This window comes from Phyllobates terribilis, unplaced genomic scaffold (assembly GCF_046119375.1).
Source record: "Phyllobates terribilis strain yellow unplaced genomic scaffold, ASM4611937v1 Scaffold_4__5_contigs__length_816908805, whole genome shotgun sequence".
Classification (NCBI taxonomy): domain Eukaryota; kingdom Metazoa; phylum Chordata; class Amphibia; order Anura; family Dendrobatidae; genus Phyllobates; species Phyllobates terribilis.
The window spans coordinates 410,678,356-410,703,103 of NW_027362764.1; the positions used below are offsets into that span (position 1 = coordinate 410,678,356).

At 40.1% G+C, this 24,748-nt stretch overlaps 1 protein-coding gene across 3 annotated transcripts in view; it reads left to right on the forward strand.

Annotated features, from left to right (window-relative positions):
- ELP2 (elongator acetyltransferase complex subunit 2) overlaps positions 1-24,748 on the forward strand; it is a 102,578-nt gene that overhangs the window by 42,919 nt on the left and 34,911 nt on the right. For all 3 annotated transcript variants that reach the window (XM_073678611.1, XM_073678609.1, XM_073678610.1), the window contains 2 exons: positions 7,155-7,286; positions 17,111-17,260. In XM_073678611.1, the coding sequence (XP_073534712.1) occupies positions 7,155-7,286; positions 17,111-17,260 (282 nt within the window). The remainder of the gene's footprint in view (positions 1-7,154; positions 7,287-17,110; positions 17,261-24,748) is intronic.

A 24,748-nucleotide genomic window follows, 5' to 3' on the forward strand; every position in this document is an offset into this window, starting at 1 on the left:
TTAGGGTTGTGCTACGGTTAGGGTTGTGCTACGGTTAGGGTTGTGCTACGGTTGGGGTTGTGCTACGGTTGGGGTTTTGCTACGGTTGGGGTTGTGCTACGGTTGGGGTTGGGGTTAGGGTTGTGATGGGGTTGGGATTTTTTTCAAAAGTAAGAAAAAAAGATGACGATATGGCGACTAGTGTTGAGCGCAAGTGCTCGCTACTTGAGTTTGCATCGGGTGTTCTGGTATGCATTGAGTATCGTGGGTATTTGAGTGACATGCTCGAGTCTCCGCCCCATATGCTTCACGGCCCAAAAAACTTTGCGGGGATTGCCTGCCATGCACGAGCGATCCCCGCATGTGTTTTTTTGGGTGTCTAATAACCGTGAAACATCCGGGCGGGGACTCGAGCATGTCACTCGAGCACACGCAGTACATGGTGCATACCTGAGTACCCGATGCACTTGCGCTCAAGACTTATGACAACTTATTCAATATGATGACCTAATGTTATCAAATTCTGTGTCGTGCCTCTGGGTTCAAAATGTTCACTATACACCTTAATAAAATCCTTGAGGGGTATAGTTTCCAAAATGGGGTCACTTGTGGGGGAGCTCCACTGTTTAGGCACATCAGGGGCTCTCCAAACGCGACATGGTGTCCGCTAACAAATTGAATGGAAAATCGGCTCAAATTGTTAGCGGACGCCATGTTGCGTTTGGAGCTCTCCCACAAGTGACCCCATTTTGGAAACTAGACCACCCAAGGCACCTATCTAGATGCATAGTGAGCACTTGGAACCCTTAGATGTTTCACAAATTGATTCGTAAAAATGGAAAAGTATTTTTTTTCCACTTTTTCATTTTTACGAATCAATTTGTGAAGCACCTGGGGATTCCAACTGCTCACTATGCATCTAGATAGGTGCCTTGGGGGGTCTAGTTTCCAAAATGGGATCACTTGTGGGGGAGCTCCAATATTTGGGCACACAGGGGCTCTCCAAACGCAACATGGCGTCCGCTAATTATTCAAGCAAATTTTACAATCAAAGTCAAATGGCGCTCCTTCCCTTCTGAGCCCTGCCGTGCGCCCAAACAGTGTTTTTTTCCCAGATATGGGGTATCTGCATGCTCAGGGGAAATTGCACAAGAAATTTTGGGGTCCATTTTTTCTTGTTACCCTTGTGAAAATAAAAAATTTGGGTCTAAAGTAACATTTTTGTGAAAAAAGTTTAAATGTTCATTTTTTTCTTCCACATTCCAAAAATTCCTGTGAAGCACCTGAAGGGTTAATAAACTTATTGAATGTGGTTTTGAGCACCTTGAGGGGTGCAGTTTTTAGAATGGTGTCACTATTGGGTATTTTCTGTCATAAAGACCTCTCAAAGTGACTTCAAATGTGATGTGGTCCCTAAAAAAATGGTTTTGTAAATTTTGTTGGAAAAATGAGAAATCGCTGGTCAACTTTTAACCCTTATAGCTCCCTAACAAAAAAAAAATTTTTGTTCCAAAATTGTGCTGATGTAAAGTAGACATGTGGGAAATGTTATTTATTAACTCTTTTGTGTGACATATCTCTCTGATTTAAGGACATAAAAATTCAAATTTTTAAAATTGCTAAATTTTCAAAATTTTCGCCAAATTTCCGTTTTTTTCACAAATAAACGCAAGTGATATCGAAGAAATTTTACCACAATCATGAAGTGCAATATGTCATGAAAAAACACTCTCAGAATCAGAGGGATCCGTTGAAGCGTTCCAGAGTAATTACCTCATAAAGTGACAGTGGTCAGAATTGTAAAAATTGGCCTGGTCATTAACGTGCAAACCACCCTCGGGGGTTAAGGGGTTAACAAACGTTCGAAATAATGAGAAAAAAAACACCAGAGTTTCTTGTATCATCTTCTGCTTGAAAAACTCTGTGGGTTGTGCACATAGCCAAACAAAAGAGTCTGTAAAAGCTAAACAGAACAGTGCAAGGGTTTTATTTCAGAAAAAGATTTTTATCCTCAAATACATCCACTTAATTAAAAAATAATGTCTCCAGAAATGGACTAAATGCATACACGTTAAACAAATGTTGGCAAGATCTTCTGGCTGTCTAGTTTGTTTGGGGGCCTCCTGGCTGTCCCTTGATAGATGATGTCAGAAGGATGCTACCTATTGGAGATCTGTTTTTTTTCCCTGAAGGTGATAACTTGCTTTCTCCAGGTGATAACTTGCTTTTTCCAGGTGATAACTTGCTTTCTCCAGGTGATAACTTGCTTTCTCCAGGTGATAACTTGCTTTCTCCAGGTGATAACTTGCTGCCAGAGGCGTCTGGCGGCAGCTCTCTCATAGAGAACATAGTAGCGCTCAGCTAAGCCCAGCCTTCCTGAGAATGAAGGACTGGGGAGGGAAGGCTGTTGGTTGACCGATTTGCTCTAATATATGTGGAGGCTTTTACTGTGTCCTAAAAGTAGGCTTACTGATTAGACAGCTCCAGGGCTCTTTAACCCTACAATGCGTAATGGGGGCCTTTTAGGCCCTGGTGCTTACTTTTTTGCTATTATCTGCAAAATTAATTTAGTTAGAATTTTGAAACTCTAGGTATTCCTCAAGTGTGTTGTTGTTGGTAATATCCAGTTGTTCATATAATTTTTTTGATAGGCATTTTGGTGTAACAATGCTTTTTTGGGGAAAACCACATCTGTACGGAACGGGGGTCTTTTAGGCCCCTGCTATTTTTATCATGTACTCAGCAGTGCTTGTGTCTCAAGTTATTTGATTTGTAGTCAGGGTTGCTGGTGGAGGGGCGGGGGTGGATCATGCCATGTGAGGACGTCATGTGACTTTGGGAGGGAGTATTAAGGCCTAGAAGGAAGACGAATCGCTTCTGCAAAAAATAAGTCCTGGGAAAATATCTCAAAAGAGGAACTTTATTCATATATTGGACTTTTACTGCAGGCAGGGAGTCAAAAATCGTATGATGTTCCAATCAGAGAATTATTTGTGGACCCACTTTCTGACCCACACTATAAAGCGACAATGGCTGTGGACAGATATGAAGAAATTAGAAGAAACATTCGATTTGATGATAAGCGAACTCGTGCAGCGAGGTTCCAAACAGACAAATTAGCCCCTATCAGTTAAATCTGGAACATATTTATCAAAAAGTGCACCAAACTTTACAATCCTAGTATTAATGTTACAGTAGATGAGCAACTTGTACCCTTCAGAGGACGTTGCAATTTCATACAATACATGCCCAGTAAACCAGCCAAGTATGGAACAAAAATCTTCTGGATGTGTGATTCTGCAAATTATTATGGCATAAATGGGCTTATCTACTGTGACAAGGGAGTTGATGCACCAGTACAGAAAGATCTAGGGTCTGAGATTGTGAAAACACTTGCTGTACCAATATACAATTCAGGTAGAAACATTACCATGGACAATTATTTTACCAATGTTGCACTGGGCAATTTTCTGCTTGAAAAAGCTGTTACACTTGTTGGTACTATGAAGCCAAACCAACGAGAAATTCCTCAAGCAATGAAACACAATCCACAGCGAGCACTTTGAGAGTGTCTTTGGTTTCAACAACAAAGTGACACTGGTATCTTACAAAGCGAAGAAGGAGAAATGCGTTATATTACTCAGTACCATGCATTATGATTGCAGTATTGACAGCAATGACAGGAAATTGAAACCAGAAATCATCCTGTATTACAATAAAACTAAAGGAGGTGTAGACAAAATGGATGAAATGGTGGGAAAATATTCATGCAAGAGGCGAACAAGACGTTGGCCTGTAGTAATTTTTTTCAAATATGCTTGCTGTAGCAGCCCTGAATTCATTCATTATTTATACAGAAACTCATCCAGAATTCCATGCAAGGAGGAAGAACAGGAGACGCCTATTCTTGAAGGACCTTTGCCATGAACTTGTAATGCTTCACATGATGGGAGTGAAGCAACATGAAATGCTTGCCAAAGCAAACTAAAGAAGCAGTGAAACGGTGTGGCGTGCAGTTTCAGGATATTCCAGGGCCAGGAGAAAGAAAACGAAAGCGTTGTTTCATATGTCCAAGAAACTTAGAGAGGAAAACTGAGCGATATTGTACCACTTGTGGGGAAAATGTCTTTAAAGAACATTCTTCAGAAAAGATAACATGTGAAAATTGTTTGGAAGACCAATAAAATTGAAAAGAAAAAGTTAGAAAAGAAATGTAGCTGCAACTACTTTACTCTAGATTTATATACCTTTGTGTGTTTTTCATATCTTTGTTTGAAATTTGGAAAAAAAAATGTTTTTTGGTGTTTTCTACAAAAAATAATAATTAAAATGTGTCTTATTCATATCTTATTTTGCAATTTTGAAATAACTTTTACAAGTTTATGTGAGTTTCTCCATATGATTTGCAAAAAAGTAAAAGTGTAGATTTGTGATGTCACGCATGCTAGGGTTAAAGGTTCCCTAGTCTTTAGTCAGGTCATTGGAAAGCACAAAAACCATGCAGCTATTAAACACCCTCTGCTATGGCAGCTCCAAAAGACGTTACTGTAGATTGTGGACCCTCACTGGCCGTTGTCAAAAGACAGTGGGCGTTCATTGAGGGGATAACAGTGTTTGCTATTAATGCTTGAAATCTCCCATTTCCCAATTTAAATGGCTAATATAGAATTGTGTTCTTTTTTTGTTTCCTTGATTGCATTTTACTGTAGTTAAATCTTTTTGGATCATGGCATTTTCTAGTGCATTTAGCTAGATTTTTGTTCTTTTCAAGACTAAAACCACTGTAGCCCATGAATGGAATATAGAATCTGTCCCCAAGGGTGCAACACTTAATTCTTCCATTTGGAAGGTTTCAGTCTGCTGCCTGGTTGAATATATTGTGCAGTCATGATTGAGCAGACATACAAGGACAGTTGTTTCATTTCTGTTGGACTCCATTTCAGCATGCTTGCAGGCTATCTTCTGTGAAAATGGGAAGCGGTTGCAAACCAGGCAGAATTAGTTTATGGCATCTAGTGATAGAGCATTGTATGTGCGTTTATCCATTTATAGGCATTCTTTGTGGGAAAGCTCCAAGCCATGTTCTTTGGTGACCTATAAGCAGTGCTCTGACATATCACTCTGGTATAAAAATCCACTTCTTGTGCTGAAATTGCTGTCTATCATTTCTTTTCAACTTCACTTCTGCTTCTTGCCATTCCAATCTTGTGGGAAATTACTAATGCAGCATAAAATTTCCGATTTTACAAGAAGACTTGAAATACTTTAAAAATGTGGGCCAAATATGTAAGATTTGTCTGGGTGATGGTAGTTGCATGTGGAATAGACTCTGTTATACACTCCTCAACAGTGAGATTGCAACACAAAGAAGAAAAAGTCATGGAATTATGGAAATCGCAGGATCGATAGACATATTAATGATATGGAAATGATGAAAACATAGAGACATTGTCAAAATCTTTCAATTTATTCAGTATCGAGTATTAGTGTCAAGAGCGGGAATACCTGCACTTACATGCCTTGTCTTTCTATAATGGTTGTCTGAGGAATATTCTACCACCCTAAATGTACTTGGGCAAACAAATCAAGATCCGCTGCTGCCAGCTGCCTTTACAGTTGCCATCCAGTGATGTCCCAGATTTGCTTGATGGGAGACATGTCTGGAGATGCTGTAGGCCATGGTAGCATGTTCAGACAATGCAGCCTGCTCACAGTAACACAAGAAGGATGTGGTCTGCTTTTGTCATGTTAAAAAACGGCCACTGGGATAGTTTGGACAAAAGCCGTACAACTGGTTCCACGATCAAATCAAAATCACGCCAAGCTGTTGGGGTACCTGGTAGGAAGACTAGGGGAGGTCTGGTTATTGTACGTTATATCATCCCACACCTTGAAGCTGGGAGTAGGACTTCTTCATTACTCTTATTGCCCACATAGTCTCTATATGGATACTGTACAATGATAACTGGAAATTGATCTGGAGACCTAGTGGGCAATGCCATGAGCAAGCCTATACAAGGGAATGTCATACCAGTCATGCTTCTGGGATTATGGTGTCCGGTGGCATAATTTACAGTAGCTGGACCCCTCTAGTCTTCATTCCTGATGCACTTAACAGCTTGAACTGGTGGTGCAACCAGTGGTATTGGCATTTCAATGTTCTGCCCAAGTGCATTCAGAGTGGCAGAATAGTCCTCAGACAACCATCTATAACCCCATGTATGGCATGCCAAAGAGAATACGTGCATGTATTCCTGCACGTGGCACTCACACTTGACACAGAATAAATCGAGATGTTTTGAAAAATGTTTCCATTTTGTTCATCATTTGTTTTTCATTAACATGTCAATGGATCCTGTGATTTCCACAATTTCTACACTTTTTTTTTCTTGATGTTGAAATTTCAATGTTGAAGAGTGTAATTTCATATAATATTTGAAATCTAGTAGTACTAAATGGGAACCTTTCATCACATTGTCCCTTATAGGTATGCGCACCACTGAAGTAATCCCAGTTCTTAAATGGGTATTCCATTATTGATCCAATGTTGATCCTTGATAGGCCGTTTTGAATCCAGATGTTTTAATGTAACATTTAAGGGGTTTACCATATCCAAAATTTTTCACCCCATTGCCTTTTCCTGCATGAAAAAATAAAATCAGCTGTGCTTTTGTGCTACCTTCCCTTGCTCCAGCTCTCGGCCACTGCTACCAGTAATAGTCTACAGGGTACGGTTACATTACATATTAGTTCATATGTTTATTGCGGCTCAGCAGCCAGTGCCATCTACTTCTGCATCCACCTTGAGCCCAGTGATTAGTTGCAGCTGTCATATGTGCTGTAGTGGTCTTTTCACTGCTGTAAACAATCGCCTGGAGCACTGGCGGAGAGTTAGCACTGGAGCAAGGGAGGGAAGTAAAGCTGATTTTGTTATTTTTATATAGAGCAAGCTTGAAGATTGAAGATGAAAAACTGCTGTAGCTAATGGAAGTTTAAAGGGAACCTGTACATGCTACCTTCCCTTGGGCCGCATTAAATAGTGACTGGTTAAGTAGTGATGTTATCCATGTGGCCCTGTTTTTTTACTATCAGAAAGCAGTCTTTTTATCTACATCATATTTCAGATGCCTTTCGAGAGATGCCTAATTTTTTTCCTCTTCTTTTGTGAATTGAAGGTACGCGTTGGAGAAGTTGGAGGAAATACTCTAGGATTTTATGGCTGTCAGTTTAGCCCAGATAAGTCAATGATTCTTGCCCATGCATTTCATGGTGCCCTGCACTTGTGGAGTCAGAATTCAGAGAAGCATGTAAGAAAATTGCGTTTTGTGTTTTTTAATTAAAAAAAAAAAAAGACAAAAAAAAGCGAACGTAAGCATGTACCGAAAGTCATATGATGAATATTGTATAGATAGTTTGATCACTACGTGACTATGGCAGATGTAAAGGAATGTACCAGTGCACTTAGTCACGTCTGTAGCCCCGTTCATTAAGACTGGCCTGCCAATGCCAGTCTTAATGAATGACGGCCATTGTTCTTGTTAGCACATTGCCCGGTGTAAATAGGAGATATGCTGCTGATAACATAATATGTATGAGGACAGAATGATCTTTTAGTGATTGTTCTATCCCCATCGTTCTTCATCGTCTTGGGTCAAGAGTAGATTGTTGTACATGGAAATAGGATCTCAAGAAATTCATGATGGAATTCAAGGTTTGGAGAGTTATGTTGATGTTCCAGAATGTGATGCCATGATTATTATGTTGATTGTTCAAAAATAAATGTGGATTGTTTGTTCATGGAAAAATATAAGACATCCACTGAAAATAAGCCCTAACCCATCTTTCAGAGCAAAAAAGAAGTCTTATTTTCAGAGAAACACGGTAATAAAGTACTGTAATTACAGCTGCGTCCTCATTGAATCCAATAGTGTGTAGAGATGTACTGTGAATGGCGGTGGAGGAGAGGCCAGAATGTGAGTTAGTGGGCTTCTAGAAATAGTGACTGGTGACCAGTCTGCAGCTCAACAATATATCTCACCTGGCAGACAGTAACGGCTTCCAATTAGGAAGTTATTGAATTGGGAGGAAGGATGTGTCTGCAGCAAAAACTGCTGAGCTTTGAAGGGAAAGACTGCACAAAGGTGCTACATACCAAGATCTATGAACACCAGGGCACATTTACTAATCCTGTTAGGTAGCAGAAGACTACACAGTCTCCAAATTATCATTGTATCTCATGCTGTGTGATATATTTGGTGAATTAATGCACCAATAATTTGCTCCCAGACTATGTTGTACAATGTAGCAGTTAAAGCCATTCTTCCTTTCTTGTATTAACCCTTTTCTACAGTTGCAGATTAACTGCACTTTCAGCATTTTTTTTTAAGATTTTTGCCAGCACCTGCAGATCAGTGGGGGTCTAAGTCCTGAGACCTACATTTTTCACTCAAAAGACCATCGAGAAGCATGCAGCTCTGGAGACTGGAGCGCACAGCCCCTATATGGGCCTATATTTACAATGGAGTACGGATTGTGCACCCTTTCCCTTAAATTTAATCCATACTCTGATCTTTGTGAAAACTCAGACAGGAGCTGTGTGCTCCTGTCTCCTGCGCACTTCTCGGGGGTCTTTTGAGTAATCGGTGGGGGTCTCAGGACCCAGACCCTACTGATCTACAGATATTTAAAGTACCCTCATAATATAAAAGAAAATTGCTGAAAATTTAGTTACTCTTTAATAAATGTGGTGGAAGGCGTGTCCACCATTTTCTGGCACAAATTCTAGCATATTTAGCATAGTAAATCTCCATGCCTGGAAATACTTTTTAAGCTTGAAGCCTTGATGCTAGGGAGCACCGAGCCCAGTGGTGATGTGTGGACACCTACTTTAGTGAAATAGTTGAAGATTAAGGCTACTGTTACACTATCAGTATTCGGTCAGTATTTTTCCTCAGTATTTGTAAGCCGAAACCAGGTGAGGAACAATCGGAGAAAAGGTGTAATAGAAACAAGTCACCAATTATGCGTTTATCTCCTGGTTTTCTCTTCCACTCCTGAGAAAAAATACTGACCGAATACTGACCACATACTGATAGTGGGGCCGTAGCCTAAGGCTACGTTTCCAACATTATTTTTTTGACTTTGCTTATTTTCTCTGCTTAAAAAATGCAGCATCTTACAGTTCCAGTAAAGTGGATGGGATTTCTAAAAATGTTTTTTTTTTTTTTTTTTTTTTACGCTACTTAAAGTGACTTGTGCACGTTTGAAAGCCGCAATATGTCAATTTCTCTTACGAGTACGTTGAGTTTTACGTGTGGATTTTCCCCATAGATTCACATTTGAAGAGGAAAATCCACAGACGAAAAAACGCAGCATGTTTTTAGTGCGTTTCTGCTGTGGAATTGCACTAAAAATGCGTACAATCCATGTACAGTGCCTTGTGAAAGTATTTGGCCCCCTTGAACTTTTCTACCTTTTGCCACATTTCTGGCTTCAAACATAAAGATATAAAATTCAAATTTTTTTGGGAAGAATCAACAACAAGTGAGACACAATCGTGAAGTGGAATGAAATTTATTGGATATTTTAAACTTTTTTAAAAAAATTAAAAACTGAAAAGTGGGGCGTGCAATATAATTCGCCCCCCCTTGAGTTAATACTTTGTAGCGCCTCATTTTGCTGCGATTACAGCTGCAAGTCGCTTGGGGTATGTCTCTGTTAGTTTTGCACATCGAGAGGCTGAAATTCTTGCCCATTCTTCCTTGCAAAACAGCTCGAGCTCATTGAGGTTGGATGAAGGGCGTTTGTGAACAGCAGTTTTCAGCTCTTTCCACAGATTCTCGATTGGATTCAGGTCTGGACTTTGACTTGGCCATTCTAACACCTGGATACATTTATTTTTGAACCATTCCATTGTAGATTTTGCTTTATGTTTGGGATCATTGTCTTGTTGGAAAATAAATCTCCGCCCCAGTCTCAGGTCTTTTGCAGACAGGTTTTCTTCCAGAATGGTCCTGTATTTGGCTCCATCCATTTTCCCATCAATTTTAACCATCTTCCCTGTCCCTGCTGAAGAAAAGCAGGCACAAACCATGCTGCTGCCACCACCATGTTTGACAGTGGGGATGGTGTTTTGAGGGTGATGAGCTGTGTTGCTTTTACGCCAAACATATTGTTTTGCATTGTGGCCAAAAAGTTCGATTTTTGGTTTCATCTGACCAGAGCACCTTATTACACATGTTTGGTGTGTCTCCCAGGTGGCTTGTGGCAAACTTCAAATGAGACTTTTTATGGATATCTTTGAGAAATGGCTTTCTTCTTGCCACTCTTCCATAAAGGCCAGATTTGTGCAGTGTAAGACTGATTGTTGTCCTATGGACTGACTCTTCCACCTCAGCTGTAGATCTCTGCAGTTCATCCACAGTGATCATGGGCCTTTTGGCTGCATCTCTGATCAGTCTTCTCCTTGTTCGAGATGAAAGTTTAGAGGGACTGCCGGGTCTTGGTAGATTTGCAGTGGTCTGATACTCCTTCCATTTCAATATGATCGCTTGCACAGTGCTCCTTGAGATGTTTAAAACTTTTTTGTATCCAAATCCGGCTTTAAACTTCGCCACAACAGTATCTCGGACCTGCCTGGTGTGTTCCTTGGTCTTCATGATGCTCTCTGCACTTGAAACAGAACCCTGAGACTATCACAGAGCATGTGCATTTATACGGAGACTTGATTACACACAGGTGGACTCTATTTATCATTACCAGTCATTTAGGACAACATTGGATTATTCAGAGATCCTCACTGAACTTCTGGAGTGAGTTTGCTGCACTGAAAGTAAAGGGGCCGAATAATATTGCACGCCCCACTTTTCAGTTTTTATTTTTTTTTTAAAGTTTAAAATATCCAATAAATTTCGTTCCACTTCACGATTGTGTCCCACTTGTTGATTCTTACCCAAAAAATTCGAATTTTATATCTTTATGTTTGTAGCCAGAAATGTGGCAAAAGGTAGAAAAGTTCAAGGGGGCCAAATACTTTCACAAGGCACTGTATCAATATAGTTTCATGAAAGCCCAGGAAGTATCAAAAACAAAGCAACTTTATCTAAAACGTGATCTACCAAAAGGAGACAAAAACCACAGCATAAAAAATGAGCAAACAAACGCAGTGCAACCTCAAAACTCACCCAATACTCATCGTGGGAACATAGCCTATGGAAGCCCATATAATTAGATCAGAGTTGTATGAAATGGCCAATTTAGATCAGAACGATCATCAACTAGTTTGGTGAAACGTTCCTTTTGACCAACGACCAACTGATAACCGTTCATACTCGTTAAAAAAAAAAAAAAAAGTTGGTGTGTTTGGGGCCATTGACGAACGATCAGTTTTCACCTAATGTGCATGAGGGCTTCAACAACAACACTGGAATCAACACGTGTTCTCTACCTTAGGGTTATTCTGTATGTCTACTGGTTAATATTTGTGCAAATGAGTCATAAAGTTAGAAGCGTACAAAATGACTACCAAAGAGCTTCAAATTAGTCATTAAAACTGTAAGACAAAGGGAGATTTCAGCCTCCACTCCCTACAAGTGATCTCTTGTCCGCTAAGATGATCTTCCTTTTGTGGTAATGCAATGCTAATCAGTGCAGGGCAGATGGCAATCAGCATTGCAGCACATTAGAGCTGATTGCAGCAGAAGTCCAACTGGCACTTCTTTATTTTATTTATAAAATGTCTGAGCTGCCTGCTGTCAGAGCGACATGGTGCTGATATACAGCACAGCACTGCTTCAGCTCTTTTCATTTTCTATGCCCTGCACCTTTCAGCGTGCTGTTTGTCCATGATAAAGTTAAAAGCTAAAAATTGCATTCCTGAAGGGAGAGCTTGTTAAATTGCAGATCACTTTAAGCTGATTACAATATAATTTGCTCTAGAGTAGGCTGAGATGTTAATACTGACAATATATTACCTTCCTGTGTAATTGTAGAGCCCAAAGGTGCTTACTCTGTGTGTACTTAATTTTTCTTGTGTAGATGTTAGAAGCTGTCTGTCTAAAGCCGGCAATACACATTAGATGGCTGTCGGATGAGTGACATCCGACTCTCCCATACACAGGAGCGCTCGTTCGGCCAAGCGCTTCTCTGTTCTCTATGAGAAAGCTGCCGGCCGATGTGTCTCCAGAAGAACAATGCAGCCCAAAATCGGACATGCGCGATCGACATCTTCTCTGACAATCAGTTGGCCGGTGCCCCCATACACATTAGATAGTCAGCCGAAACTGTCCATATTGGTGGGTTCGACTAACATTAGTTTAATCTTTATGGAGGATTTAAAGCATTCACACATCCGTGTTAAGTGTTGGTGTGCTGCCTGATTTTTTTTTTTTTTTTTTTTTTTATTATCCGAGAGCACACAGACCCACTGAGTACATCCTATTCTGATCCTCCAAATCAATGCGAACAGGACTTACTCTGAGTTAGTTGATCCATGTAACTAAATGGGTTCATGAGTTGTCTGAGAGAAAAATCTGGCAGTACTCGGACATTTCACACAGGCAGGCTTGGACTGGCCCACAGGAGAACAGAAAAATCCTCCGATGGGCCCCTGTGCAAGAGTAGGCCACCACCCTCTTATTTGAGCATTATTTATATATACGTGAATCACTTTCCTGATTTCTTATTCTTTTGCATCTTTGTCACACTTAAATGTTATAGATCACAAAACTAATTTAAATACTAGACAAAGATAACACAAATAAACACAAAATGCAGTTTTTAAATGAAGGTCTTTATTATTAAGGGAAAAAAATCTAAACCTACAGGGTCCTGTGTGATAAAGTGATTACCCCCTAAAACTAATAACTGGTTGGGCCACTCTTAGCAGCAACAACTGCAATCAAGCGTTTGCAATAACTGGCAATGAGCCTTTTACAAATCTCTGGAGGAATTTTTGCCCACTCATCTTTGCAAAATTGTTGTAATTCAGCCACATTGGAGGGTTTCCGGGCATGAACCGCCTTTTTAAGGTCTTGTCACAGCATCTCAATTGGATTAAGGTCAGGACTTTGACTAGGCATCTCTGGGAACTCCTTCAAGATTGTTGGAAGACCATTTCCGGTGACTACCTCTTGAAGCTCATCAAGAGAATGCCAAGAGTGTGCAAAGCAGTCATCAAAGCAAAAGGTGGCTACTTTGAAGAACCTAGAATATAAGACATATTTTCAGTTGTTTCACACTTTTTTTGTTAAGTATATACAGTGCTGGCCAAAAGTATTGGCACCCCTGCAATTCTGTTAGATAATACTCAGTTTCTTCCTGAAAATGATTGCTATCACAAATTCTTTGGTATTATTCTCTTCATTTAATTTGTCTTCAATGAAAAAAACACAAAAAGAATTGTCCTAAAGCCAAATTGGACATAATTCCACACCAAACCTAAAAAAGGGGGTGGACAAAAGTATTGGCACCGTTTGAAAAATCATGTGATGCTTCTCTAATTCGTGTAATTAACAGCACCTGTAACTTACCTGTGGCACCTAACAGGTGTTGGCAATAACTAAATCACACTTGCAGCCAGTTAACATGGATTAAAGTTGACTCAACCTCTGTCCTGTGTCCTTGTGTGTACCACATTGCGCATGGAGAAAAGAAAGAAGACCAAAGCACTGTCTGAGGACTTGAGAAACCAAATTGTGAGGAAGCATGAGCAATCTGTGTCTTCCGTGCGCAGTGTCATCAAGAAGTATAAAGCCCATGGCACTGTGGCTAACCTCCCTAGATGTGGACGGAAAAAAAAAATTGACGAGAGATTTCAACGCAAGATTGTGCGGATGGTGGATAAAGAACCTTGATTAACATCCAAACAAGTTCAAGCTGCCCTGCAGTCCGAGGGTACAACAGTGTCAACCCGTACTATCCATCGGCGTCTGAATGAAAAGGGACTGTATGGTAGGATACCCAGGAAGACCCCACTTCTTACCCCGAGACAGACATAAAAAAGCCAGGCTGGAGTTAGCCAAAACTTACCTGAGAGAGCCTAAAACGTTTTGGAAGAATGTTCTCTGGTCAGATGAGACAAAAGTAGAGCTTTTTGGGAAAAAGCATCAACATAGAGTGTACAGGAAAAAAAAAGGCATTCAAAGAAAAGAACAAGGTCCCTACAGTCAAACATGGCGGAGGTTCCCTGATGTTTTGGGGTTGCTTTGTTGCCTCTGGCACTGGACTGCTTGACCTTGTGCATGGCATTATGAAGTCTGAAGACTACCAACAAATTTTGCAGCATAATGTAGGGCCCAGTGTGAGAAAGCTGGGTCTCCCTCAGAGGTCATGGGTCTTCCTGCAGGACAATGACCCAAAACACACTTCCAAAAGCACTATAAAATGGTTTTAGAGAAAGCACTGGAGAATTCTAAGATGGCCAGCAGTGAGTCCAGACCTGAATCCCATAGAACACCTGTGGAGAGATCTCAAAATTTGCAGTTTGGAGAAGGCACCCTTCAAATATCAGGGACCTGGAGCAGTTTGCCAAAGAAGAATGGTCTACAATTCCAGCAGAGCATTGTAAGAAACTCATTGATGGTTACCGGAAGCGGTTGTTCGCAGTTATTTTGGCTAAAGGTTGTGCAACCAAGTATTAGGCTGAGAGTGCCAATACTTTTTGTCCGGCCCTTTTTTGGAGTTTTGTGTGAAATGGATCAATGATTTGATTTTTGCTTCATTCTCTTTTGTTTTTTCCTTGCAAGCAAAGTAAATGAAGAGAATAATACCTAAGAATTTGTGATTGCAATCATTTTCAGGAAGAAACTGAGTATTATCTGACAGAATTGCAGGGGTGCCAATACTTTTGGCCAGCACTGTAATTCCACATGTGTTAATTCATAGTTTTGATGCCTTCAGTGTGAATGTACAATTTTCATACTCATGAAAATACAGAAATCTCTTTAAATGAGAAGGTGTGTCCAAACTTTTGGTCTGTACTGTACACCTTCCAAAAAGTTCAACTTTTGTCTTGTTAGTCCACAGAATATTCTTCTAAAAGTCTTGGTGATTATCAAGATGTTTTCTGGCAAAACTGAAGCAAGCCTTTGTTCTTTTTGCTCAGCAATGGTTTTCGTCTTGGAACTCTGCTATGCATGCCATTTTTGCACAGTCTCTTTCTTATGGTGGAGTCATGAACACTGACCTTAACTGAGGTAAATGAGGCCTGCAATTATTTAGATATTGTCTTGGGGTCTTTTGTGATCTCTTGGATGAGTTGTCGCTGTGCTCTTGGGGTAATTTTGGTCGGCCGGCAACTCTTGGGAAAGTTCACCGCTGTTCCATGTTTTTGCCATTTGTGGATAACTATGGTTTGCTGGAGTCTCAAAACTTTAGAAATGGCTCTATAACCTTTTCCAGACTGATAGATCTCATTTACTTTAATTGTAATTTGTCCCTGAATTTCTTTGGATTGCAGCATGATGTTTAGCTTTTGAGGATCTTTTGGTCTACTTCACTTTGTCAGGCAGGTCCTATCTAAGTGATTTCTTGATTGAGAACATGTGTGACTGGGGAAATTGATCTCAGCTTCCCAAAGATGTGATAAACCACAGGTAATTTATGTTTTAAGGGCGGGGGGGTGGTAGTGGTGATCACTTTTTCACACAGGGTCCTATAGGTTTGGATTTCTTTTTCCCTTAATAATAAAGACCTTCATTTAAAAACTGCAATTTGTGTTATCTTTGTCGAATATTTAAGTTTGCAAATATGCAAAAGAATAAGAAATCAGGAAGGGGACAAACACTTTTTCACACCACTGTAGTTACAGTTAAAGGGGTTTTCCCTGTCTGGGGATAAATTATTTATTTATTTTCACTTAACCCCTTTAAAGCCTGTGCCGTATTAGTATGCAACAGGCTGTAACCCCCAGTTTAGTGAGGGCTCCGGCACTGAGCCCGCACTGAACCGGGCACATGTCAGCTGATTCTTACAGCTGACATGTGCACGCAACAGCCGCTGGTGGAATCGCGATCCACCTGTGGCTGTTAACATGTTAAATGCCGCTGTCAATCTCTGACAGCGGCATTTAACATCGCCGCGCCGGAAGCTCGTCACTTACCCTGCCCATCGGTGACCCCGTCACGTGATCGCGGGTCACCGATGCATGGGCATGACAACCCTGGGTCTGCAGCAGACTCCAGTGGTTGTCATGAGCTGATCGCTATGAGCGCCACCTAGTGGGCGGCGCTCATAGCACAGGACCACCCGGCCCCAGATCCCGAAAAATGGAGAAGCTACGGGTCTTGGAAAATAACGCCTTTTTTTTTTTTTTTTTTTTTTTTATTAGCTAATTTTGGAATTTTTTTTTCACCACTTAAATAAAAAAGAACCTATACATGTTTGGTGTCTACGAACTGGTAATGACCTGGAGAATAATAATGGCTGGTCAGTTTTAGCATTCAGTGAACGTGGTAAAAAAAAAAAAAAAAAACTGTGGTATTGCACTTTTTTTTGCAATTTCATTGCACTTGGAATTTTTTTCCCCGTTTTCTCATACAAGATATGGTAAAACTAATAATGGCATTTACAAGTACAACTCGTCCCGCAAAAAATAAGCCCTCACACGGCCATATTGACCAAAAAATAAAAATCGCTATGGCTCTGGGAACAAGGGGGGCAAAAAACGAAAATGCTAAAAATGGAAAATTCCAGGGTTGCAAAGGGGTTAAATACATGTATTTGGGTCTAAAATATATTTTTGAAATCATGTTTCATTAAAAATGTTGCACTGACTTGCTTTTCCAGGCTCTTAGTTTTCCCACACATTTAATTTCGATGTGGTCTGTGATCATAAATCAGCTGAGAGATGCTAAAAAAGACAGACAGATCACAGAGTTACAAATACTACCATTGTACTGTCAGGCCACTAACAGAGTGTGCAACACGAGGGCAAAGGGTGCAATATTTTTATTAAAATCCAAATATGAAAGTGATTTTTAGCTAAAAATACATTGATTTAAGTAAGAAAAAAATATTGGCCCCAAGTTGCACAATCCTTTTTATTGAACTACACTCTGAGCATTATTCCTCCTATTTACTTCTTTAAATGTATGTTCCATTAATATGCATCTGTTTTCTGAATACTTTTTAGGAAGAGTGGATTCCTATGGTTGTCATCTCTGGACATTTCAACAGTGTTCAGGGACTCAGATGGGATCCCGATGGAGAATTTATAATAACAGTAGGTGCAGACCAAACTACCAGAATCTTTGCTCCTTGGAAAAGAAGTGACCAAACAGAGGTATTTCAATATTTATTCAAAGTGAAGTTTTCTAAAATTCGAATTTGTGTGTGTGTGTGTGTTATTGATTGGCAAACTATTTTTTGTTTTTTAAATAAATTTCAGTGTTTTAACTTCAAGAAACAGAAAGAATGGGTTAATAAACTTCTTGAATGGGGTTTTGAGCACCGTGAGGGGTGCAGTTTGTAGAATGTTGACACCTTTGGGTATTTTCTGTCATGTAGGACCCCCAAAGTCACTTCAAATGTGATGTGGTCCCTAAAAAAATTTGGTTTTGTAAATTTTGTTGGAAAAATGAGAAATTGCTGATTAACTTTTAACCCTTCTAAGTTCCTAACAAAAAAAATATGCTTCAAAAATTATCCTGATGTAAAATAGACCTGTGGGAAATATTATTTATGAACTATTTTGTGTGACACATCTCTCTGGATTTAGGGCATAAAAATTAAAAGTTTGAAAATTTCAAAATTTTCTAATTATTTTTGTTACATTTTCGATATTTTCATAAATAAATGCAAGTGATATCGACTGACATTTATCACTAAAAGTACAACATGTCACAAAACACATTCTAAGAATCAGTGGAATCTGTTGAAGCGTTCCAGAATTATTACCTCATAAAGTGATAGTGGTTAAAATTTTAAAAAATTGTCCTGGTTACGAAGGTGAAAATTGGCTGGGGGTGAAGGAGTTAAAGCTTCCCTGACCTGGTCTTGTTATCAGGAGGGGTCATTATCACTAATTTAAATGCACTAGAGTGGGATAGGGATGTAACAGATCTAATGTTAGTTTTTCTCTGCAGTGTGTATTATACACAGACAGCTCTGCTACATATACCCATATACATAGAGACACAGCTCTGCTACATGCAAATATAGACACACACAGCTCTGCTACATATGCACATATAGACACCTACAGCTCTGCTACATATGCACGTATAGACACACACAGCTCTGCTACATATGCACATATAGACACATACAGCTCTGCTACATATGCACGTATAGACACACACAGCTCTGCTACATATGCACATATTGACACACACAGCTCTGTTACATATGCACGTATAGACACACACAGCACTGTTACATATGCACATATAGCTAAACAAGCAGCTTTGCTACATGCACATTTACACACACACAGTTCCTTTCAGGCTTGTGACTAATCACTTTATCTGAAAGGTCCTGGAGCTAGTCGGGTGGAAGGCCTCCATGTAGGTCCCGTTGGCTTCCTCTTCTGATCTGCATCGATCACATAGATCAGTGTAGGGCAGGAGGAGGGAGAGCAGTTCTCTCTGTGATTGGGAAGGACATTGTGTCTGCGTTCTCCTTCATCACAGGAAGCGGTCTCTGGACTATAAAACACACACCTTTTTTTAGTAAGAGTTTTTCTCTTACTAAAAAAAAGTCTTCTAGTCCTAAAAATACTCAGGGGACCAATGGGAATAAAGAGCAAAAACTGGCTACTTTTGACTTGGTGACTGGTCCTCTTTAAATTACTAGGTTTGTCTGGTTTAATGACTCTGATCTCGCTATATTTCTTATCTGGTTGCTGTGTCTTGATAGTGCCGTATTCTCACAAGTGCTATGCTGTAAAATGTAGCAATTTATATTGTCGTAAAGTCAAAGCCAGTAATATTGCTATTCATTTATGATGAGACTTCTCTGGTGTTGCTTTTTGCACTTGTATTGTGACATCACTACTTGTAGCAAATTAAATATTTATTTAAAATTCCTCCAAAAAGATGAAGTATTCAGCTTGATGATGCATCTTTTAATACCGATCGATGGGCATTAGGCAGACAGTGCAGTGAGTCAAGTGCACACAAGCGTTTTATTGCATTTACAGTTAACTAGATTATAAGATCACATCCTGTGCTTCTTTGGTGTGTTAAATGTATTGTCGTCTTATAGATTATGTTACATCCCAAGCTTCTTCATAAGTGTCCGTTTTATGCAGTGTAAAATTCTTAGTGTAGACCCCATATACACTGCTCAAAAAAATAAAGGGAACACTTAAACAACAGAATATAACTCAAGTAAATCAAACTTCTGTGAAATCAAACTGTCCACTTAGGAAGCAACACTGATTGACAATCAATTTCACATGCTGTTGTGCAAATGGAATAGACAATAGATGAAAATTATTGGCAATTATCAAGACACCCTCAATAAAGTAGTGGTTCTGCAGGTGGGGACCACAGACCACATCTCGGTACCAATGCTTTCTGGCTGATGTTTTAGTCACTTTTGAATGTTGGTTGTGCTTTCACACTCGTGGTAGCATGAGACGGACTCTACAACCCACAGAAGTTGCTCAGGTAGGGCAGCTCATCCCGGATGGCACATCAATGCGAGCTGTGGCAAGAAGGTTTGCTGTGTCTGTCAGCATAGTGTCCAGAGGCTGGAGGCGCTACCAGTAGACAGGCCAGTACACAAGGAGATATGGAGGCGGCCTTAGGAGGGCAACAACCCAGCAGCAGAACCGCTACCTCTGCCTTTGTGCAAGGATGAACGGGAGGAGCACTGCCAGAGCCCTGCAAAATGACTTCCAGCTGGCCACAAATGTGCATGTGTCTGCACAAATGGTTAGAAACAGACTCCATGAGGGTGGTATGAGAGCCCGACATCCACAGATGGGGGTTGTGCTCACAGCCCAACACCGTGCAGGACGCTTGGCATTTGCCACAGAACACCAGGATTGGCAAAGTCGCCACTGGCGCCCAGTGCTCTTCACTGATGAAAGCTGGTTCACACTGAGCACATGTGACAGACGTGACAGAGTCTGGAGACGCCGTGGAGAGCGATCTGCTGCCTGCAACAACATCCTTCAGCATGACCGGTTTGGCAGTGGGTCAGTAATGGTGTGTGGTGGCATTTCTTTGGAGGGCCGCACAGCCTTCCATGTGCTCACTTTGAGGTAGCCTGACTGCCATTGGGTACCGAGATGAGATCCTCAGACCCCTTGTGAGACCATATGCTGGTGCTGTTGGCCCTGGGTTCCTCCTAATGCAGGACAATGCCAGACCTCATGTGGCTGCAGTGTGTCAGCAGTTCCTGCAAGATGAAGGCATTGAAGCTATGGACTGGCCCGCCCGTTCCCCTGACCTGAATCCGATTGAGCACATCTGGGACATCATGTCTCGCTCCATCCACCAACGTCACGTTGCACCACAGACTGTCCAGGGGTTGGCGGATGCTTTAGTCCAGGTCTGGGAGGAGATCCCACAGGAGACCATCCGCAACCTCATCAGGAGCATGCCCAGGCGTTGTAGGGAGGTCATACAGGAACGTGGAGGCCACACACAATACTGAGCCTCATTTTGACTTGTTTTAAGGACATTACATCAAAGTTGGATCAGCCTGTAGTGTGTTTTTCCACTTTAATTTTGGGGGTGACTCCAAATCCAGGCCTCCATTGGTTAATAAATTTGATTTCCATTGATGATTTTTGTGTGATTTTGTTGTCCGCACATTCAACTTTGTACAGAACAAAGTATTCAATGAGAATATTTCATTCATTCAGATCTAGGATGTGTTATTTGAGTGTTCCCTTTATTTTTTTGAGCAGTGTATATTCAAAAACGAGCCAATTCGGCCTTCCAAGACTTGTTTGTGATGGTCGCCAGCAGCCGCAGAAGTTGCCATTTATGGAGAGGATGACTTATAAAGATTTAGAAATCACCTCCTGCGATTCGATGTGCTCCGTGTCATGCAGAAGTATTGCTAGTTATCTGATCACTAACAAAAACTGAAAACCTGACCCTGAGTGGGAACCTTTATATGCAGTAACTTTATCTGCTCATTATGCTCCTGTCTTCAGTTTTTTGACATGGGAATCAGTTACTGTACCTCCTATCAGCCATAGAAGCTTAAAATCTCCATCCTCAAGTATGCAAGGCTATTCTTTTCTTTCTGTGAGCCTACGTTAGCCACACATGTGGGATACTGTAGGCCGAATGCTCCTTCAGATTACCCGGATACCTCACAGCCTCCACTTTAAAGAAGCACTCCTCCCATCAAAATTTTTATCCTCTTAATATATTGCAATCACTTTGCCTTACTGCCCAGCTAATTCGTCTGTTTTCCAGTACTTCTATGACCTCACTTGATTAAAAACGGACTTGCTGAATTTTTCTAAGCTCTTGAAACAGGTAGTCAATTTTCTCTGCATGAGTCATAAGTCACTGCAAAAGTCATTGGCAGGAGTTGAAGAGGGGAATGATAAATGCAGGGACAAGAGACTTCCTGTTTCTACTTAGAGATGAGAAAAGAGATCCATTAGCTGGATAGAAAGGTAAAATGAGCAATTGTAAGTCACAGTGATATATAATATGATGACTGCAATATGTTAAGAGGATAAAACTGTGTTGTGAGTGCTTCTTTAACATTCTTGGAGTTCTTTAACATTCATGCTAGAGTTCATGTCTATTCCGTTGTTGGAGCGTTTGGTAGACCCCTATATCATGGTATATTGAAAACTAATATGCCCACTAATTTTTTCATTCCCAGACATCAGTTTTGGGAATAAGCTTTCATTCTCTATTGAACAGGCAATACTACATAGAATGAATGGAGCTCCATCACTCCATTCTGAAGAAGCATATGAGGACCGTTCCTTGAATAGCTCATAAATTCTAACCCCTTTCCCTGTACATCATGTTTAGGAAGAAGTACCATGGTAATTGTGCGGGAATAGGATCTGTGTCCTGCATTATCACTGTCAAGCTTATGACAGTAAAGTTTATGCTGCAACAACCAGAGTCTGTGTCGGCACTGATCCCTTCTGCTAACCCTCGAGATGTTAATAGTAGCTGCACATATAGATAGTTATGAGAGAAAGGGGCCCCCTTCTTTCACACCTTCTGATCCTGTGAATAAAATTGTCTCATCAAACTTCTGCTCAACCTGCAATAAACAATATCCTCTCAGATGTAACTTCTGTCAATGGAAAATATAGGGGTTTCCAGTAGATCAGAGGCTTTGAAAAAAGCAACATGGATCCCAAAAACCTATAAAGCAACCTATAAATGCCTCCATTCTCTTCTAAACCCTGCAGGGTGCCCAAACTGCAGTTAGCATCCACATATATAAAACAGTTGTAGCGGATAAACTCCCTTAACAATTGATGGGTTGGATATCTCCAGGAGCACAAGCTGGGCGCTAAAATGCCATATTGGCACTTGGACTCACTCTACAACATCCATTGGGCACTAATGTCTTGAAAAAGCCCGAAGGATCACTACACCAGTAGATGAATTCGCTGACTGATGTAATTTCCAAAATTGGGGTCATTTGGGGGGGGGGGGGGTTCTGCTGTTCTGTTATCTTGTGGCTATGCAAATGTAAATCCTTCCCTTGTGAGCCTGGATGTGTACCCAAACTGTAATATATGACTACATATATGGAATATAAGAAAAAATTATGTAATAAATTACAGGTTACTTTTACAGTGGATATAAAAAGTCTACAGACCACTGTTAAAATGCCAGGTTTTTAGTCATGTAAATAAAAATCATACAGATGATGGCAGCTGTCCACTGACTACTATTTAACTCAATATAAAATGTGATTGGGTAATTCTGACGCAACCACATTCCCAATTATAAGAGGGTGTTCACACTTATGCAACCACATTATTTTAGTTTTTATTTTCTCCCTCAAAGTGATTTCAGTTGTACAGATTGTCGGTGACATTAAAAGGAATCTGTCAACAGGTTTTTGCTATGTAATCTGACAGCAGCATGAGATAGGGACAGAGACCCTGATTCCAGCATTGTTTCATTTCACAGAATCGGTTTTCTGCTGCAAATTTTGAGTCATACCCATGTTACGGAGTGTCCACTTTCTGTCTACATTGTATATTGACAGAGAGCTGCTAATCGGTGGTGGGAGCGAAGGTGAGATAGTTGGATAATGATAATCTCTTGCTGATAAATCACTGATTGTATTGAGACAGAAACACAGCCTAGTAAATGACACATCTCTGTAATCGGGGTCACCACTCCTACTTCATGCTGCTCTCAGACTGCATGGTAACAAACTGCTGACAGATTCCCTTTACAAAATGTCAAAAATTCTGAAATGATTATTCTTGGCATCATTTTTTACATGACAAAATCCTGGCATTTTAACAGCAATGTGCAGACTTTTTATCCATTGTACATGTATAATGTTAAGTGCACATTTAAGCTTGTGGGTGCCGACTACCTCTGATCACTCTTTTTTTCATCGCTCTCTGTATATTCTGCAAGTGATGAAACAATCTCAGGTTCAAGTCCCCTAAGTAATAAGTTATTTGAAAAAAAGTAGTTTTAAAAATTTAAGATTTTTAATTTTTTTTTATATATTTTTACAGTCACTCCAGTCTCTCTTCCCAAAACAAAAATAAATTAAAAAGAAAAGAATGTTTTGCATTGCTGTTTCTTAAAGTCCGATGTATTAAAATATTATTAAACCCATAAGGTAAATGCTATAAAGAAAAAAATTATCAAAACACCAAAACTGTTCTTTTTTTTTGCTCAGTGTGCCATCCAAAAAACTGCTCTATGGTACTAACAAGAACTATAGCTCATCACATAAAAACATAGAAGCTATTGTGATCGCGGTCTTAGAATATTTTTTGAGGTATTGCCGTGACCAAAATAATGCAATCTTGCCATTTTTTTTTTCTGTTTACGGTGTTTATCGATCGATTTAATCACTTTTATATTTTGATAGATTGGACTTTTCTGGACACAGTGGTACCGTATATATGTATTTTTTATTTCTTTTAATTTCTTCATGTTTAATGGGGGAAAAATGGCTTAATTTGAACGCTCTTATGTGTTTTTTTTTCCAGATTTTTTAAAACTTTTTTTTTTTTTATTCTTTTCACTATATTTATTAGTCGTCGTCCCCCCCCATGGGGACTTGAACCTGCAATTGTGTGATCGCTTATACTATGTACACTAATACCACAGTATTTCTGCATTTAGTACAAATGACAGTTTGCTTTGAAGCCTGGCCACGGGCTTGGTTTCAATGGAGCTATCTAATAACAGGCACGGAGGTCTTCAACAGACCACCATATGTCATAGCAACCCATTGTTGCCCTGCGATCGCATCACTTGAGTGCCAATGGGTGTCAAAAGTCGCAAGATTTTAGCGCAGCCAAAATTTTGCAACTTTTCAAAGCTTTTTATGCCAGAATACTGGTGTAAAAGCTTTGATGAATCAGGACCATATAATCTATACAGGTTATATTAACAATTAAGTACAGTACAAGTGATAAATGGAATAAAAATTTTTTAAAAACTTAAATCATTTCACCTTATACCAGATTAAAAATAAACCAAAAAAAAATCAGAAATGCCATTTCTAGTCATTGCTCCTCTTCAAAAAAAAAATGTAATGCGAAAGTAATCTAAGCTTGGTACTGCAAAATGTCCGCAATAAAATAATCAGCTCGCCATGCTGAAACACGCCCTCAAGCCTCCAT